This window comes from Bombina bombina, chromosome 8 (genome assembly GCF_027579735.1).
Source record: "Bombina bombina isolate aBomBom1 chromosome 8, aBomBom1.pri, whole genome shotgun sequence".
NCBI classification, from domain to species: domain Eukaryota; kingdom Metazoa; phylum Chordata; class Amphibia; order Anura; family Bombinatoridae; genus Bombina; species Bombina bombina.
The window spans coordinates 43,813,144-43,832,158 of NC_069506.1; the positions used below are offsets into that span (position 1 = coordinate 43,813,144).

General features: G+C 38.0%; 1 protein-coding gene across 1 annotated transcript in view; it reads left to right on the plus strand.

Annotated features, from left to right (window-relative positions):
• Positions 1–19,015, plus strand: part of TTC34 (tetratricopeptide repeat domain 34) — a 123,865-nt gene that overhangs the window by 14,284 nt on the left and 90,566 nt on the right. Inside the window, exons 3-4 of the mRNA XM_053689863.1 lie at positions 2,049–2,241; positions 12,003–12,169. Coding sequence (XP_053545838.1) covers positions 2,049–2,241; positions 12,003–12,169 — 360 coding nt within the window. The remainder of the gene's footprint in view (positions 1–2,048; positions 2,242–12,002; positions 12,170–19,015) is intronic.

Consider the following 19,015-nt stretch of genomic DNA (forward strand, 5'->3'; position numbering starts at 1 on the left):
CTTCAGTTGGACGTCGCCGGATGAAGATGGGTCCGCGGTGGAGGTCTTCAGGATGGAGCCAGTCCTCATCGGATGAAGATAGAAGATGCCGCTTGGAAGATGATGGTTGCCGGTTCGGATCTACTCTTCTTCCCGGATAGGATGAAGACTTTGGAGCCTCTTCTGGACTTCTTCAGCCGTCGGATGATGGATGTCTAGCCCCCCTTGGGCTTAGATGAAGATATCGGAGCCTGGAACGGACGGTCATACCTGGCATGGTGAAGACAAGGTAGGAAGATCTTCAGGGGCTTAGTGTTAGGTTTATTTAAGGGGGGTTTGGGTTAGATTAGGGGTATGTGGGTGGTGGGTTGTAATGTTGGGCGGGGGGTATTGTATGTTTTTTTTTACAGGCAAAAGAGCTGAATTCTTTGGGGCATACCCCGCAAAGGGCCCTGTTCAGGGCTGGTAAGGTAAAAGAGCTTTGAACTTTAGTAATTTAGAATAGGGTAGGGCATTTTTTTATTTTGGGGGTCTTTGTTATATTATTAGGGGGCTTAGAGTAGGTGTAATTAGTTTATTTTTTATTTTGGGGGTCTTTGTTATATTATTAGGGGGCTTAGAGTAGGTGTAATTAGTTTAAAATTGTTAGTGTTAGGTTTAATTGTAACTTAGGTTAGGATTTATTTTACAGGTAATTTTGTTATTATTTTAACTAGGTAACTATTAAATAGTTCTTAACTATTTAATAGCTATTGTACCTGGTTAAAATAATTACAAAGTTTCCTGTAAAATAAATATTAATCCTAAAATAGCTACAATGTAATTATTCGTTATATTGTAGCTATATTAGGGTTTATTTTACAGGTAAGTATTTAGCTTTAAATAGGAATAAGTTATTTAATAAGAGATAATTTATTTCGTTAGATGTAAAATTATATTTAACTTAGGGGGGTGTTAGGGTTAGGGTTAGAATTAGCTTTAGGGGTTAATAAACTTAATAGAGTAGCGGTGTGGTCCGCTCGGCAGATTAGGGGTTAATAAGTGTAGGTAGTTGGCGGCGACGTTGTGGGGGGCAGATTAGGGTTAATAAATATAATATAGGGGTCGGCGGTGTTAGGGGCAGCAGAATAGGGGTACATAAGGATAACGTAGGTGGCGGTCGGCAGATTAGGGGTTAATTATTGTAGGTAGTTGGCGGCGACGTTGTGGGGGGCAGATTAGGGGTTAATAAATATAATATAGGGGTCGGCGGTGTTAGGGGCAGCAGATTAGGGGTACATAAGGATAACGTAGGTGGCGGTCGGCAGATTAGGGGTTAATTATTGTAGGTAGTTGGCGGCGACGTTGTGGGGGCAGATTAGGGGTTAATAAATATAATACAGGGGTCGGCGGTGTTAGGGGCAGCAGATTAGGGGTACATAAGTATAACGTAGGTGGCAGTCGGCAGATTAGGGGTTAAAAAAAATGTAATCGAGTGGCGGCGATGTGGGGGGACCTCGGTTTAGGGGTACATAGGTAGTTTATGGGTGTTAGTGTACTTTAGAGTACAGTAGTTAAGAGCTTTATGAACCGGCGTTAGCCCAAAAAGCTCTTAACTACTGACTTTTTTCTGCGGCTGGAGTTTTGTCGCTAGATTTCTAACGCTCACTTCAGACACGACTCTAAATATCGGAGTTAGAAAGATCCCATTGAAAAGATAGGATACGCAATTTACGTAAGGGGATCTGCGGTATGGAAAAGTCGCGGCTGAAAAGTGAGCGTTAGACCCTTTTTTGACTGACTCCAAATACCGGAGGTAGCCTAAAACCAGCGTTAGGAGCCTCTAACGCTGGTTTTCACGGCTACCTCCAAACTCCAAATCTAGGCCAGAGATACCTCAAGCAAAATTCAGCTATTTCAAATGCCAAAATAAAGGTAAAGGGGCTATTTATAAGCCATTTAATACACTCAAGCAGGTACAATGTATAACCAGGAACACATTAAAAGGGTAAAACATTTAACAGTCCCCCTTTAATGACTACTTACATAACACAGAATTTAAAGATATGTTTTTTTTATGTTTTTTTCAGCTTGTAAAAAAAGTTATACAGATAGGTGATACTGCCTGTCTTATTCCCATCATGGATGTTTTTAAGGAAGAAGACCGCAAATTGATGCAAAATCATTGTCATTCAAAGGCTATGGCTATTTTACAAAGTAAGGAAGGGAACACCTATATCAAGGAAGCGATAGCACATCTGTCCCTTGCTATTATTGCATCAGGTGAGTTAAACTGATTGCATCTGCACATTTCATGTGTGTATAGTTAAAGGTATAAAAAGGTCAAAATTAAAATGTGCATGGTTGCATTTCAACTTTAAATAGAATCAATTTAGCAATATACTTCCTTTAGCAAAAATGCTTCTAGTAAAAGTTATTACTGTTTTTTCGGCTGCATACGCACGTATGCTACAAGGGCTTATGCACCAGTATTTAAGCTCAATATGGTGGCAGTGGTGTGTGTTGTGCCTGTGGAGACTTTGTGTCAAATAAACCACTGTTCACTCTCTGAGAAGGTGTAATGTTTGAGAACTGGTGCACACACCGTCACAGCATATGTGTGTATGCTGCTTCCTAATTTACGGCTAGATTACGAGTTTTTCATTTTGAGCTGTGCGGTGCTAACAAGCAGTTTTGTGTCACCGCTCACTTACCTACAGCGCTGGTATTACGGGTTTTTACAAACCCGGCGTTAAAAGCAAGAAGTGAGCATTGAGCAAAATTTTGCTCCTTACCGCACTCCAATACCAGCGCTGCTTAAGTCAGCGGTGAGCTGGTCGTACGTGCTCGTGCACGATTTCCCCATAGGAATCAATGGGGAGAGCCGGCTGAGAAAGAGTCTAACACCTGCAAAAAAGCAGCGTAAAACTCAGTAACGCAGCCCCATTGATTCCTATGGGGAAACACATTTTATGTCTACACCTAACACCGTAACATGAACACCGAGTCTAAACACCCCTAATCTTATACTTATTAACACCTAATCTGCTGCCCCCCGACATCGCCGACACCTGCATTATATTTTTTAACCCCTAATCTGCCACTCCAGACACCGCCGCCACTTACATTATAGTTATGAACCCCTAATCTGCTGCCCCCAACATCGCCGCCACCTACATTATATTTATTAACCCCTAATCTGCCACCCCCAATGTCGCCGCAACCTACCTACACTTATTAACCCCTAATCTGCCACCCCCAATGTCGCCGCTACTATACTAAATGTATTAACCCCTAAACCTAAGTCTAATCCTAACCCTAACACCCCCTAACTTAAATATAATTTAAATAAATCTAAATAAAATGACTATAATTAACTAAATTATTCCTATTTAAAACTAAATACTTACCTGTAAAATAAACACTAAGATATATTGTATCTAGCTTAGGGTTTATTTTTATTTTACAGGCAAGTTTGTATTTATTTTAACTAGGTAGAATAGTAACTAAATAGTTATTAACTATTTAATAACTACCTAGCTAAAATAAATACAAAAGTACCTGTAAAATAAAACCTAACTTAAGTTACAATAACACCTAACACTACACTATAATTAAATAAATTAACTAAATTAAATACAATTACTTTAATTAAATTAAATTAGCTAAAGTACAAAAAACCCCCCACTAAATTACAGAAAATAATAAACAAATTACAGATATTTAAACTAATTACACCTAATCTAATAGCCCTATCAAAATAAAAAAAAGCCCCTCCAAAATAAAAAAAAAACCTAGCCTAAACTAAACTACCAAAAGCCCCTAATAGGACCTTTTGCGGGGCATTGCCCCAAAGTAATCAGCTCTTTTGTAAAAAAAAACTAAGCTCCCCATTGCCCTGAAAAGGGCATTTGAATGGGCATTGCCCTTAAAAGGACAGTTTGCTCTGCGGCCCAAACCCTAATCTAAAAAATAAAACCCATCCAATACAACCTTAAAAAAACCTAACACTAACCCCCTGAAGATCGACTTACAGTTCTGAAGACCCAACATCCATCCTCAAGGAAGCAGCAGAAGGCTTCATCCAACCGGGCCAAAGTCCTCAACGAAGCCGGGAGAAGTCTTCATCCAAGCCGGGCGAAGTGGTCCTCCAGATGGGCAGAAGTCTTCATCCAAGCCGGGCGAAGTGGTCCTCCAGATGGGCAGAAGTCTTCATCCAAGCCGGGCGAAGTGGTCCTCCAGATGGGCAGAAGTCTTCATCCAGACGGCATCTTCTATTTTCATCCATCCGATGCGGAGCGGCTCCATCTTCAAGACATCCGGCGCAGAGCATCCTCTTAAAATGATGGCTAAAAAAGCAGCGTTTAGCTCCTAACACAGCCCCATCGATTCCTATAGGGAAAAAAAGTTATGTCTACACCTAACACCCTAACATGAACCTGAGTCTAAACACCCCTAATTTTACACTTATAAACCCCTAATCTGCTGCCCCCAACATCGCCGACACCTACATTATATTTATTAACCCCTAATCTGCCGCCCCCAATGTCACCGCAACCTAACTACATTTATTAACCCCTAATCTGCCGCCCCCAACGTCGCCACCACTATAATAAAGTTATTAAACCCTAAACCTAAGTCTAACCCTAACCCTAACCCCACCTAACTTAAATATAATTTAAATAAATCTAAATGAAATTACTACAATAACTAAATAATTCCTATTTAAAACTAAATACTTACCTATAAAATAAACCCTAAGCTAGCTACAATATAACTAATAGTTACATTGTAGCTAGCTTAGGGTTTATTTTTATTTTACATGCAACTTTGTATTTATTTTAACTAGGTACAATAGTTATTAAATAGTTATTAACTATTTAATAACTACCTAGTTAAAATAAAGACAGATTTACCTGTAAAATAAAACCTAACCTAAGTTACAATTACACCTAACACTACACTACAATTACAATTAAATAAAATTATCTAAAGTACAAAAAAACCCCACTAAATTACAGAAAATAATAAAGAAATTAAAAGATTTTTAAACTAATTACACCTAATCTAATCCCCCTAACAAAATAAAAAAAGCCATACCCTACACTAAATTACAAATAGCCCTTAAAAGGGCCTTTTGCGGGGCATTGCCCCAAAGTAATCAGCTCTTTTACCTGAAAAAAAAATTACAATTCCGCCCCAACATTAAAACCCACCACCCACACAACCAACCCTACTCTAAAACCCACCCAACCCCCCTTAAAAAAACCTAACACTAACCCCCTGAAGATCACCTTACCTGGAGTCGTCTTCACCCAACCGGGCCGAAGTCCTCAACGAAGCCGGGAGAAGTCTTCATCCAGGCCGGGGGCGAAGTGGTCCTCCAGGCGGGCAGAAGTCTTCATCCAGATGGCATCTTCTATCTTCATCCATCCGGCGTGGAGCGGGTCCATCTTCAAGACATCCGACTTCAAAAGACGGCTAAACACGGAATGAAGGTTCCTTTAAATAATGTCATCCAAGATGGCATCCCTTCAATTCCGATTGGCTGATAGAATTCTATCAGCCAATTGGAATTAAGGTAGAAAAAATCCTATTGGCTGATGTATATATATATATATGTGTGTGTGTGTGTGTGAAGAACATAGGAATTTAAAATATTTGTAATGTACCTTTGGTTTTAACGCAGTTGGTCTAGCACAGTTTCGGGTTAGTGTGCGAGTAATAAATGGAAAAGGCTTTTTGCCCCATAGAAGTCTATATGGAAAGGGAGTTAGGGGGGTCCTAAAGTTAGCACGCCAGGGTCTTTCGCTTACATGCTAACGTTTTACTTTCAACTTCTAATGCTAGAGCTAACCTGAGAGCACAAATTTTTTTTTACCTTGAGCGCAATTAGCTCTGATGAGCGAAAAAAAGGATTCCTTCACTTGTAATCTATGCCAACATCTCATTTTGCATGAAAAATATAAAAACTATTTAACTTGAATCTCAAACAAGCAGGAAGAGCAGTTTCATAAACAGCTAATACCTAAGTATCAACTATTCATTGGCTAATTTGGATAATTCATACAAATGTATTCCTTGGCAAGGACTTAGCTCCAAAAGCTTGATAAGGAAAGTATTTTTTTTTTCTTCAATACAGGAATCTCTAGTAAAAAAACAAAAAAAACTGTGATGTATTTTGAAATGTTTTCTTGCAGCCAGAGTAATCAGTAAAGTAAAAGCATTCAAAACATTTCAGAACGATAGCATGAATGTTTGGCAACAAACAAAAAAGAAATGTCTCTGAAACAACTATAAATTGTGATTGTGCCGGAAAAAGCCAATTTAATTTACTCGGTTTTATGTTTTAATTAACAGCATCAGCTTTTATTAGTTAATGTTGTCTTTGTAGAACAAAACAGTCATTAAAATAACATATAACTATATTAATGCAGCTGTAGTTTGCTCGGATGTTTTCTGTTACATCCTGTTTTTCAAATGCTTCTAACATTTGAATGGATGAAAACATTGGGCTGAATATTGGAATTTAAAGTTTGATTGCCAATCACATAATGATTAAAAAATGAATTAATTGTTGAGATGTTGATGTTAACGTCTTAAATAGTCTTTTGCATTGCAAAGATAAGCTGAAGTTGCTTTACCTATTTTTAGAAAATGCGATTGTGAGTTAAGAGTTTATTGGAAGACTTTCCATGGCTTTGGGGTGATACAATTTTCAGTACATACACAACTTAAAATACATGTAGAAATGTTGTGCATGTATACATGGAAGAACATTTAACTACAGATCTCTATAAATTGTCATTAAACACTAAGGGCTCCATTTATGAAGCAGCGAATGCTTTTTCTGAGTCCCATTGTTTCAGGCTCGCCTGAAACGGAAGTTACAAAGCAGTGGTTATTTACAAAGCGTATGCATTTAGCGATGTTGAGCAGACATTTCCATTTAATAAATTTACCCCTAAGGGTTAGATTACAAGTGGGGAGTTAACCTGTTGCACGCGAGCGATATTAGCTTTGTGCTCGTGTTGGGAATAATGTACATATTACAAGTTGAAAATAAACAAAGAAATCGTAAGATTAGTATTTCTTCATGTGTGCTAACTCAACACCGCGTTAGACCTAAATCGCAAAATACAAATCGTATTAAGCATATTTTCTATTCCATTGTTCTTCACATATTAAATAATATATATATATATATATATATATATGATAATGTTAATGTAAAATAGATATCTATACCTATATATCTATAAGAATATATATACAGGTATAGGTATATACAGATATATATATATATATATATATATATATATATATATATACATGTGTGTGTGTATTTACAATAAAAATTACATTATACTAACCTATCAGGTTAGCACGTGAGCGATATGTGTTAGGCTTTTTCTTCCGTGCTCTCTATTAGCTTCTATAAAGAGAATGCAATAACACGGTCGCAATATTTGGTTAGTGCACGTTGGGTTTCACTCACACGCAAACTTTTTACTTTTAACTTGCAATACGCACGCAACCCAAAACATACAAAAAGCTTACTTCTAGTGAAGTTTGTGCTTGAGTGAAAGCACTAAATAGTTTGCCACTTGTAATCTGGCCCTAAGTAAATGCTAAATATAATGATGTATTCAAAGCAAAGACTAGCTTGGGAAAAAATATTCAGATATGTATGTATTTTATGTTTTGTTCTATGCATTTGTTTTATAGTTGTAATTTGTATACCTAACACTAGATGGTGTTATTTACATGATATTGATTATATTCTAAAATATATTTTTTATTGTTTATGTACATATGTTTCTTCCAAAATGTTGATATTTCAAATGTCATCTATATAGGGTAATAAGGTACATTTTAACTGTAAATTTTGATGCTCTATGCTATATACAGCAGGAGAAAGCAGCTGTGGACATGTCTGAGAAGATTATCTTCACAAACCATACCCAACACACATATGTAGAAAACAAACACACTCCATTATAACCAAGACTTATATACCCATGTCTGACACACAGGGCTTCTAACTAGAATTGTCTGGTGTCTATTATTTAACTGGACATTCCAGTATCATATATATGTGTGTGTGTGTGTGTAACATCTGTAAATGTAATTTATTTTCCATTTAATCTGATCTTGATATTCCCTCATGGAATTGTTTGGAATTTGTTTATTTCCTATGAGGAATATCTTCAGGTCAGTAGAGCAATAATTGTGCAGCATCTTAAAATTAAATACATTTATAGTAGTAGCTAATGTTACTGCTACAAGCCAGCAGAAGCACAACAAAGATATTTTATATATACCTGACACATGCTTGTAGAACAATATATATATATTTTTGCCCAGCTTTAGCTCTGCAAGGGATACATATTACTGCAATATATTTTAGCTAAAATATAGGTGAGGAAAAAAGCAGGAGTGTCAGCTCATATGACAAATCAGGCATAGTATTATGACCTGCATATCTGAAAAACCTTTGCATGGTTTGCAGACTTAAAGGAGCACTACATTCAGTAGAAATGCATAATTAACAAGAGCATAATAAAAAGACAAGGCGATAACACTTACTCTCAATTTGAAATTAGCAGTACATTTTTTTTTGTAAATTTATTTTCTCTCCCATTTTTCCGCCCCCCTGTATCATGTGACAGATATCAGCCAATCACAGACTAGTATACGTATACCCTGTGAGCTTGTGCACATGCTCAGTAGGATCTAGTTCCCCAGAAAGTATGCATATAAAAAGTCTGTGCAAACTTTCGGCCAGATTACGAGTTTTGTGGTATGAGTGAAAAAGCAGTGTTAAGGCTCTTTTTCACTACCGCTGGTATTAAGAGTTTTGCAGGTTTAGCTGCACCGCACACTTTTTTGGCTGTAACGCAACGTAGTTACCACAGCTTTCAAAAAGTCCTTTTTCAATGGGACTTCCATAGCGCCGGTATTACGAGTTTGCCTGGGAGGCCAAAAAGTGAGCGGTACAGCCAATACCGTCAAGATCCATAGCGTAAACTGAAAGTCAGTAGTTATGAGTTTTACGATACAAAGCCGTAACATAAAACTCATAACTAAAGTGCTAAAAAGTACACTAACACCCATAAACTACCTATTAACCCCTAAACCGAAGCCCTCCCGCATCACAAACACTAAAATAAAATTATTAACCCCTAATCTGCCGCTCCGGATATCGCAGCCACTATAATAAACATTTTAACCCCTAAACTGCCGCACTCCCACATCACAAACACTAGTTAAATATTATTAACCCCTAATCTGCCGCCCCTAACATCGCTGCCACCTACCTACATTTATTAACCCATAATCTGCCGTCCCAACATCGCCGCCACTATACTAAATTTATTAACCCCTAAACCTAAGTCTAACCCTAACACCCCCTAACTTAATTATAATTAAAATAAATCTAAATAAAAATTACTATCATTACATAAATAATTCCTATTTAAAACGAAATACTTACCTATAAAATAAACCCTAAGCTAGCAACAATATAACTTATAGTTACATTGTAGCTAGTTTGGGGTTAATTTTTATTTTACAGGCAAGTTTGTATTTATTTTAACTAGATAGAATAGTTAGTAAATAGTTATTAACTATTTACTAACTACCTAGTTAAAATAAATACAAATTTACCTGTAAAATAAAACCTAACCTGCCTTACACTAACACCTAACACTACACTACAATTAAATAAATTACATAAATTAAATACAATTAACTAAATTACAAAAACAAACAAACACAAATTACACAAAATAAAAAAAGAAATTATCAGATATTTAAACTAATTATACCTAATCTAATAGCCCTATCAAAATAAAAAAGCCCCCCCAAAATAAAAAAACCCTAGCCTAAACTAAACTACCAATAGCCCTTAAAAGGGCATTTTGCGGGGCATTGCCCCAAAGAAATCAGCTCTTTTACCTGTAAAAAAAAATACAAACAACCACCCAACATTAAAATGCACCACCCACACAACCAACCCCCCAAATAAAATCCTAACAAAAAAAACCTAAGCTCCCCATTGCTCTGAAAAGGGCATTTGGATGGGCATTGCCCTTAAAAGGGCATTTAGCTCTTTTTAAAGTTCCCAAACCCCTAATATAAAAATAAAACCCACCCAATAAACCCTTAAAAAAGCCTAACACTAACCCCCGAAGATCCACTTACAGTTTTTGAAGACCCGACATCCATCCTCAACGAAGCGGCAGAAGTCTTCATACAGACGACATCTTCTATCGTCATCCATTCGGCGCGGAGCGGCTTTATCTTAAAGACATCCGGCGCAGAGCATCCTCTTCCCTTGAAATCCGATTGGCTGATAGAATTCTATCAGCCAATCAGAATTAATGGTGAAAAAATCCTATTGGCTGAAGCAATCAGCCAATAGGATTGAGCTTCAATCCTATTGACTAATCGAATCAGCCAATAGGATTGAGCTTGCATTCTATTGGCTGTTCCAATCAGCCAATAGAATGCAAGTTCAATCCTATTGGCTGATTGCATCAGACAATAGGATTTTTTCACCTTTATTTCCGATTGGCTGATAGAATTCTCGAGGTTTATGTTAGGGTGTTAGGTGTAAACATAAATTTAGTTTTCCCATAGGAATCAATGGGGCTGCGTTACGGAGCTTTACACTGCTTTATTGCAGGTGTTAGGCTTTTTTTCAGCCGTCTCTCCCCATTGATGTCTATGGGGAAATCGTGCACAAGCACGTAAAACCAGCTCACCGCAGCGCTGGTATTGGAGTGTGGTATGGAGTTCAATTTTGCTTTACGCTCACATATTGCCTGAAAATGCTGTGTTTTTGCAAACCTGTAATAGCAGCGCTGTAGGTAAGTGAATGGTGACAATAACTTGCAAATTAGCACCGCGCCGTTCATAACGCAAAACTTGTAATCTAGCCATTTGATAATGGAAGTAAATTGGAAAGTGTCTTAAAACTGCATGTTCTATCTGAATCATAAAAGTGTTTTTGACTTCAGTGTCCCTTTAAAGGGACATTAAACACTTTGAGATGGTAATATAAAATGATAAATTGTATATATAAAACAACTCTGCAATATAAATTCATTATTTATTTTTTCCTATTTGCCTGCAATTCCATTCTGAAATTGTGAGCTTTTCAGTTCCTGTTAGAAATAGAAGTGCAGAACACTGTTAAATCCAGCACAACCATTGGCTGCACACTCTAGTGACCTATTTATAACTGACCCTAATTTGCTACAGCAGAGAAGGTAACACAAGTTACAACATGGCAGCTCCCAGTGTTTTATAGACACTAAAACTTTACACTTATTTTGTCACTTATTAAACAACTAATGAAACTTTAAAAAATACATCAACATGTTTGTCATGGACTAATCTTTTCTTTGAATGCATCATTCTATCTAGCATGTATTTAGTGTTTAATGTCCCTTTTAGATACCTTGGCTAATACATGTAACTAAAATTATACTTTATCTAAAAATATAAAAATATTGTAGTATTGCTTTACCCTCACACAGAAGTTATGGTTAGAAAAATAAAAATAAATTAATAACCTCATGTGGTACATGCATGTTTTTTTGTAGTGGTTTATAAAGGTGCTAACTGTTTGCCAATTCATAGGGCCAATACTTTATCAAAAAAATGTAGTGCATTGATACTCACTATTATTAAATTAGGCTTAGCTTTGCCTATCAAAATTGCTTTTGTTCATTTAGGTTATAATGATTTTCTTTAGTCAAATAACAAAATGCAATTAACATTTGGAAGAGTATTATAATTGTGTTGGAAGAGATTCATGAATATTTTTTCTATCTGCTGAACTGCTCAATATTTCACTTAACAGTTATATAAAAAGGCAAAAGCCTGGGAAATAATACACATTTTTTGAATTTTTGTCTCATGATTTATCACAAAATTAAAAGCTGTAAACAAATAGAAAATTGGACCAATTTTCCTTATGGTATTTTTCTTCCTATTATTATTTTTATTATTTTTTTTTTTCAATTATTTTTTAGGTGGCCATGCCAAAGAATCGCTGCTTGCCCGAGCCAGATGTTATGGGCAGCTGGGCTTGAAAAAAACTGCTATTTTTGATTTTAATGCCGTCCTAAAGGATGAACCTAACAATACAGAGGCCCTTTGTGGAAAAGGATTTATCTACATGACTCTTAATCATCAGAAGGTAACACTGTTAATATTTATTGTGCATTTGAGTTATATTTAACTTGGTTTAATAATTCTCTTTAATGATCACATCACTTTAAATGCCTTTTCAAGATACTTGGCAGATATAAAGGGATAATGTACTGTAAAATTGGCTTCTCCTTAATGTGATTACAATGTTATAGAGTTTAAATTGTATGGGAAATTAAACCTTTAGGTATAATTTGGTATGTGAAGTAACAGTTACTGCTTATTGAAACCACAACCCAATGGGTTGAGCAAGAAGGGAAAGCAGACTTTGTTTATCTTATCTGTTTAATTATTTACACAAATCCTCCTTATCTTCCTTTTTACTATTTACTCAAAGGCAAATACTTTAAGTAAGGGTAAATCCTAGCGTTTGTAAAATGCTAGGATTTACCAGTGGAACAAATAAAGGGGACTTTCAGTCATGAAGTATAAAATACTTCATGCTGAAAGTTCCTTTATTTGTCTGAAGCGTTCGCTGCACTGAGCTCCTCTGGCAGCCCACGGCAGAACGCTATTTTGCTGTGAAGTGAAGCTTCCACCTCTTAGCCAATAGCCGTGCAGGCTATCCAACTTGGCACTAGCTGGCCCGCATGGCTATTGACTAAAAGGTGGAAATGTCACCTCTCAGCAAAATAGCGTTCTGCCGTGGGCTGCCAGAGGAGCTCAGTTCAGCGAACACTTCAGACAAAAAAGGAACTTTCAGCATGAAGTATTTTATACATCATGACTGAAAGTCCCCTTTATTTGTACCGCTGTTAAATCCTAGCGTTTCACAAATGCTAGGATTTATCATCACTTTAAAGAGAGCAATGGAAAATTAGCCTTTTAGTACCCAAGGATGGATTGGTCTACCAGGATAAAAGGAGATTTCCCGGTGGGCTGCAGCAGATGGGTCTGGAAAGCTACAATTTAAAGAGGTTATTAATTGATGCAATTGGGCTTTAGAGAGCATATAACAATCTGGCACTTTTTTTTTAATACAAACTTTAATACTGAGTCAACAGAAAATAGGGCTTGTCTCCAAATTTTCCAGGGCTGCTTTTTTTTCCCAGTCCGGCCCTGCTAGTACCTCTCTGTCACAGACACCAACAGGGAGCATTATTTTATCTAAAACTTTTTGATTACATAGTTTTTCTGTAATCAGAAATTAAGTTCAGAAACGTTCAGTGTGGGTGGGGAAACAATATACAAAATCAGCTTTTTCAAATGAGAAAATAAAGATGAAGAAGCTATTTTTAAACAATTGGGAACATATTAAAAAGTATTAGTGCACACTGTCCCTTTAACGTAAGTCATTATATAGTGTGTGTACCTTGCTCAATATTACTGTTTCCTAAATAATTTACATTAAATATGGGAATTGAAAATAACCAATTTCTCAAGGCAAACAAGCAGTCTCATTACAATAGAAAAAAATTCACATTAACAGATGTTCACACGAAAACTGCTGATGCAAAAAACAGGCACCAGCTTTATCATTGAGCTAGATGATTGTGGTTATGGTTGAATGAAGACTTTGAATTCAAACTGTGAAATGTTGTTTAAGCAGGCAAAAAAACCAAAACAATGGTCTAACTTCTGCCAATTTTTTTCTTATAAACAAAAAGATTATAAATGATTTGAGTAAATAGAATAATTATTTAGCTATGTTTTTAACATTTCTAATTTAGTTCTTTATGTATTTTCTTTTCTAAAAAGTATGAATCATCTGTTCAAAGTATATAAAGTTTTTATACTTTGTAATTAAAGAGGTATTTAAATTCAATAAATCTGTATTTGTGCTAATTAGACGTGCATTTGATTAGTTTGAATGCAAATTAGTATCGAAAAAATGGATATTTGTTTAGTTTTCACGAAAGAATATCTGAGTGCACCAACTACATTTAAAGAAAAAAAAAAAGAATTATTGACAAAATTTGTCAGTATTCATTAGTTTTCTTTAAATTACCTGTAGGGGTTAAAATACTTACCTTTAGCGTGCTGGAGAGCCACGCTTATACCGACTCTGGCCTCGCTTCCATTGAGTCGTTAAAAATGGAGCCGTAAGCTACCGAAGCGGCCGACAGCTAAAAGTAATTTACGGCTGCATTTTAGTACCAGGTTTCCATTGAAAAGATTAGCGTGTTGCGCGCAGTTGCTCTTTTCGTGTAGCTGTAAGTTAACGTTGTGTTAACGCTTCCATCTGACGTCGGATTTCTTGAAAATCAATTAGTTGCTAAGGTAACCCGACCTTACGCTATAGAATTTACGTTTAACGTCCGTGCTTATTACCTGTGATCGCCTCTCAAGAAAAATAAAAAAACACTTATCCATATTTTTAATAATCAAATACTATTTTCTAATATAATTATATTTAACACTTCATAAATATAAGTAATATTTCTTGCTGCCCTAGGCATAGGTCTAGTTTGCATTCTGTAGATATGTTCTTGCATATATTATTATATTTAAATATATACTGATATTTCTATTAGAATATAAGTTCAACTATTTCTATACATGAGACAACAATAAATATTACTTATAACAATTTATTTCTACATTAAAACACTTGCATTATTTGCAAGTTTTATAATTTCAATAGAAAATAGGTCTCAAAAAGTACAATTTTCCTCTTTTACACCTAGTTGAGCTGGGGGTAATATATCTCAATGTATCGACAGCCTCCGACAATGTATTAACGGTTAGCGCTTTCAATGGAAACCTGGTATAATTTATCGATTAACGGCTTCTATTACTTTCTATGGGCCGCGAAAATCTTTTCGGCAGCCGAAGTCCGGCAGCCGATATTGAGGTATAACGCGCCATTGGAAACAGTCGTTAAACGCTATTGCTTTCGACAGCATATTTAACGGTTTGCGAGTGCACGCAAACTGAATTACGACTCAATGGAAGCGAGGCCTCTTCCTCTTAGAGACCTGGAAACAGCACGGTGGATCTCAGATCCTGCGTCAAAGGAAAAGGTCTGCTGCGTTAATCCTCTATTAGTGCGGCCCGGGGCTCTAAAAAGAAGGATCAGGATTAGTGAATCTCTCCAGGGCGCTGCTAGGAGTAAGTATATATTGCTACAGGTGAACCTTTTCACCTGTAGCAAAGGAACATTTAACGAAAACAAATGTAAATGTTCCCCTCATATTCAGTATTTGTTTGGTTTAAAATGATATAGATACAGAATAGTGCAGCAGAGGAAAAACCAAGAAAACTGATTTCTCAGAATATTTTTTCTGAAAGATTTGTCTGAATCAATTTTTTTACAGCTGCACATGTCTATTGCTAATATGCATTGCACATCTTAATAGAAAGGGGCCAATTTACTAAGCGGTCAATCGGCCCTAATGCAGCTGTTTCCGTGTGACCCTTCAGGTTTGCCGGAAACAGCAGTTAAGAAGCAGCGGTCTTAGGACTGCTGCTCCTTAACTGGTCTGCCGCCTCTGGCCACCAGAATTGTCGAGTGACAGATCAAATCATTTGGTTCTTGCCCTGGTGACCTGCGGCTTTAGGATAGTGGTAAGTGTGAAATAGTTTAGTTTGAAGATTCTCAGGTACAAAGCACTTACCACTAGGTTTCTCAGGAGGTGCATTGGTTTGTGCAGCCAGGATCTCCTCCCCCAAGGGAGAAGTCAAATTAGTACGTATGGTGGCCAAAATATGGTCAGGAGGTATAACTGGAATAAGTACAGACTCCTCATTGGATGGAAAAAGGCAAACATTGCATAGAGAGGGCATCAGCCCTAACATTCTTACTAACAGGCAGGTAGGAGACCACATAATTAAAACGAAACAAAAATAGCACCTATCTGGCCTGTCGGGGCGACAAACGTTTTGTTTCGATAGATACGTAAAATTCTTGTGGTTAGTTAGAATGAGCACTGGTATGCTAGTACCCTTGAGAAGGTGCCTCCATTCCTTGAGTGCCAAACCTATGGCCAGTAATTTCCTGTCACCAATTTCATAATTGCACTCCACTGGGGACAATTTCTTAGAGAAGAAACCGCACAGATACAAGGACCCATCAGGCGTAGGACATTGAGATAAGAGGGCACCTACTCCAGTCTTAAACGCATCAGCCTCAAGAACGAAAGGCAGAACAGGGTTAGTATGAGAGAACTGGAGCGACAGCAAAGGCAGTCTTAAGACTCTCAAAGGCCTTAATGGCAGTAGGTGATCAATGGAGTGCATCATTTTCTTTACGGGTCATTTCTGTAATAGGTTTGACCAAGGAAGAAAAGTTTTCAATAAACTTTTTATAGTAATTAGCAAAGCCCAAAAAACGTTAAATAGACCGAAGACCAACTGAGTCACTGCAGAACTGCAGACAACATGTCAGAATCCATGGAGAACCCTCTAACGGAGATTACATACTTGAGTCTGATGGAATAAATTCCTGGAAGACAGCAGGAGCATTACATAGTCCAAAGGACATTACAAGATATTCATAATGCCCGCTCCTGGTGTTAAATGCTGTTTACTATTTGTGTCCCTCCTTGATCCTAACGAGATTGTACACTCCTCCCAAATAAAATTTAGAAAAAATGTAGCTCCCTAGAGGCAGTCAAAGAGTTCTGCAATGAGCGGAATAGGGTAAGCATTCTTAATGGTAAGACGATTAAGACCCTTATAATCGATGCATGGTCTTAACTCAACACCCTTTTTATTCACGAAGAAGAAGCCAGCCCCTGCAGGAGAGCACAATTTGTGGATGATCCTCCATGACAGAGCATCGGCAGCATACTCCTCCATAGAACAATTCTCCGCAACAGACCGAGGGTAAACCCGGCCCCTAGAAGGAAATGCTCCGGGTTGCAGGTCTATGGCACAATTGTAAGACCGGTGAGGAGGCAACGTACCGGCACGCATCTTCTCAAAAAAATTTAGGAACTCTTGGTACTCCTCTGGCAATTGAGATACCAAAGAAGTACACAGGATTTTAACTGGTTTCCGAAGACAAGTGGAAATACATACATGACAAAATTTTGAACCAACGCCAGTCAAGACTGGGATTGTGCTTTTGGAGCCAGGGATAACCCAGAACAACCGGAAAATGCGAAGAGTTTATCACCTGGAACTGCAGGGTTTCAAAATGGAGAGCCCCAAAAGTCATGAATAACAGGGAGGTTTTGTGAGTAACAAGTATGGGTTGAAGGGGCCTCAATAGCAAGCGGAACGGACCGAGGCAATACAGGAATGGAGTGCTGTGATACAAAAGCACTGTCAATAAAATAGCCCACAGCACCGGACTATGGAGGAGTCCACCCAGGAAAGGACAACCGTTACCAAAGGTTTCTCCTTTAGCAGTTCCAGGGACAAGGATAAACCACCCAAGGTCTGCCCCCGATAGGACCTTAGGTGCAGGCATTTCGGGCCGTGAAGGACAAGACTTTAAAATGTGGCCCAGTAACCCGCAATAGAGGCAGAGTCCTTCCCTCCTCCTAAAAGCCCTCTCCACCATGGAGAGACGTGCCACAGAGAGATGCGTGAATCCCAACTGCATCGGCTCAGCAGTACCTGGTGACTCAGGACCAGGAGGCATGGAAGGCGAGGGAGGCATGGGTGTGATCAAAAACATAGTAGACAACTGGACAGGAGGCTTCCGCATGCGCTCCTTAAAGCAGGGCCTCTGACGGAGTCTGATGTCAATTAGGATTAAAAAAGACACCAAAGCCTCGAGATCCTCTGGTAAATCTCTGGCAGCAACTTCGTCTTTAATCGCATCAGAGAGCCCATGAAAGAAGGCTGCAACAAGGGCTTCATTGTTCCAACCTACCTCTGGGGCAAGAATATGGAACTCAATGGCATACTGAGCAACAGATCTCATACCTTGCTGAATGGACATGAGTCTTTGGCAGCAGAGGAAGAGCAAGTCGGAACATCAAATACCCTTTGAAAGGAGGCCACAAATTCAGGGTTATTAGAAATCACTGGTTTATTAGTCTCCCACAAGGAATTAGCCCAAGCAAGAGCCATGTCAGAGAGTAAAGAGATGAGAAATCCCACCTTAGCTCTGTCAGAGGGAAACACCTGAGGTAACATCTCAAAGTAAATGCCCACCTGGTTAAAAAACCCTCTACACTGATTAGAATCGCCTCCATATCACTGAGGTAGAGGTGCAGAACCGGACATGTTCCTGGTAGGACTAGTTGCAGCAGCGGAAACAGGAACAGCCATAACTTGTGGGACACTCTGATCCAAATGTGCAGTGAGAGTCAAAAGGGTTTGCAGGGCTAGTGCAAATTGATCCAAGCGGTGATCCTGTTCAACCATCCTGGAAATGATGGTGGTAAAGGTGGATTATTAGCACCATTAGGATTAATGGCCCTTGTGTAATGTCAGGGTACCCGGAATCAGACTGAGATGTGAAATGCAAAAATAATCACACCTTTATTAATAATAACAAAAAATACTAAAAAGCCCAAAAGCAAAACGACAAGCCAGAAGTCAAAACTAGAGCTGGTAGTCAGACGAGCCGGGTCAGGAGCCAAAGCCAGTAGTCAGACAAGCCAGATTCAGGAACAAAGAGAACAGCAGAATCAGGAACAAGCCAGGGTTCAGGAACCAGAAGGGACGTCAGCCAAGCCAGGTAATACACAGGAACTGGAACACAGGAACTCACAAAGAAGTCTGAGCAAACGCAAGGGTAAAAGCATACTGAACAGAGGCCCTTTAAATAATAAGTGATGACATCATAATTCTGGGACTGCAACCTATCTCACACTGATGATGTTCACCAGTTTGGCCATAAGAGGGTACCTAGGTGAGTGAACAGCGTTACACACTGTGCAGCAGATTCAGTGAGAGAGGTGAGTAAAATGGCAGCCAGCAGAAAATAGCAAACAAA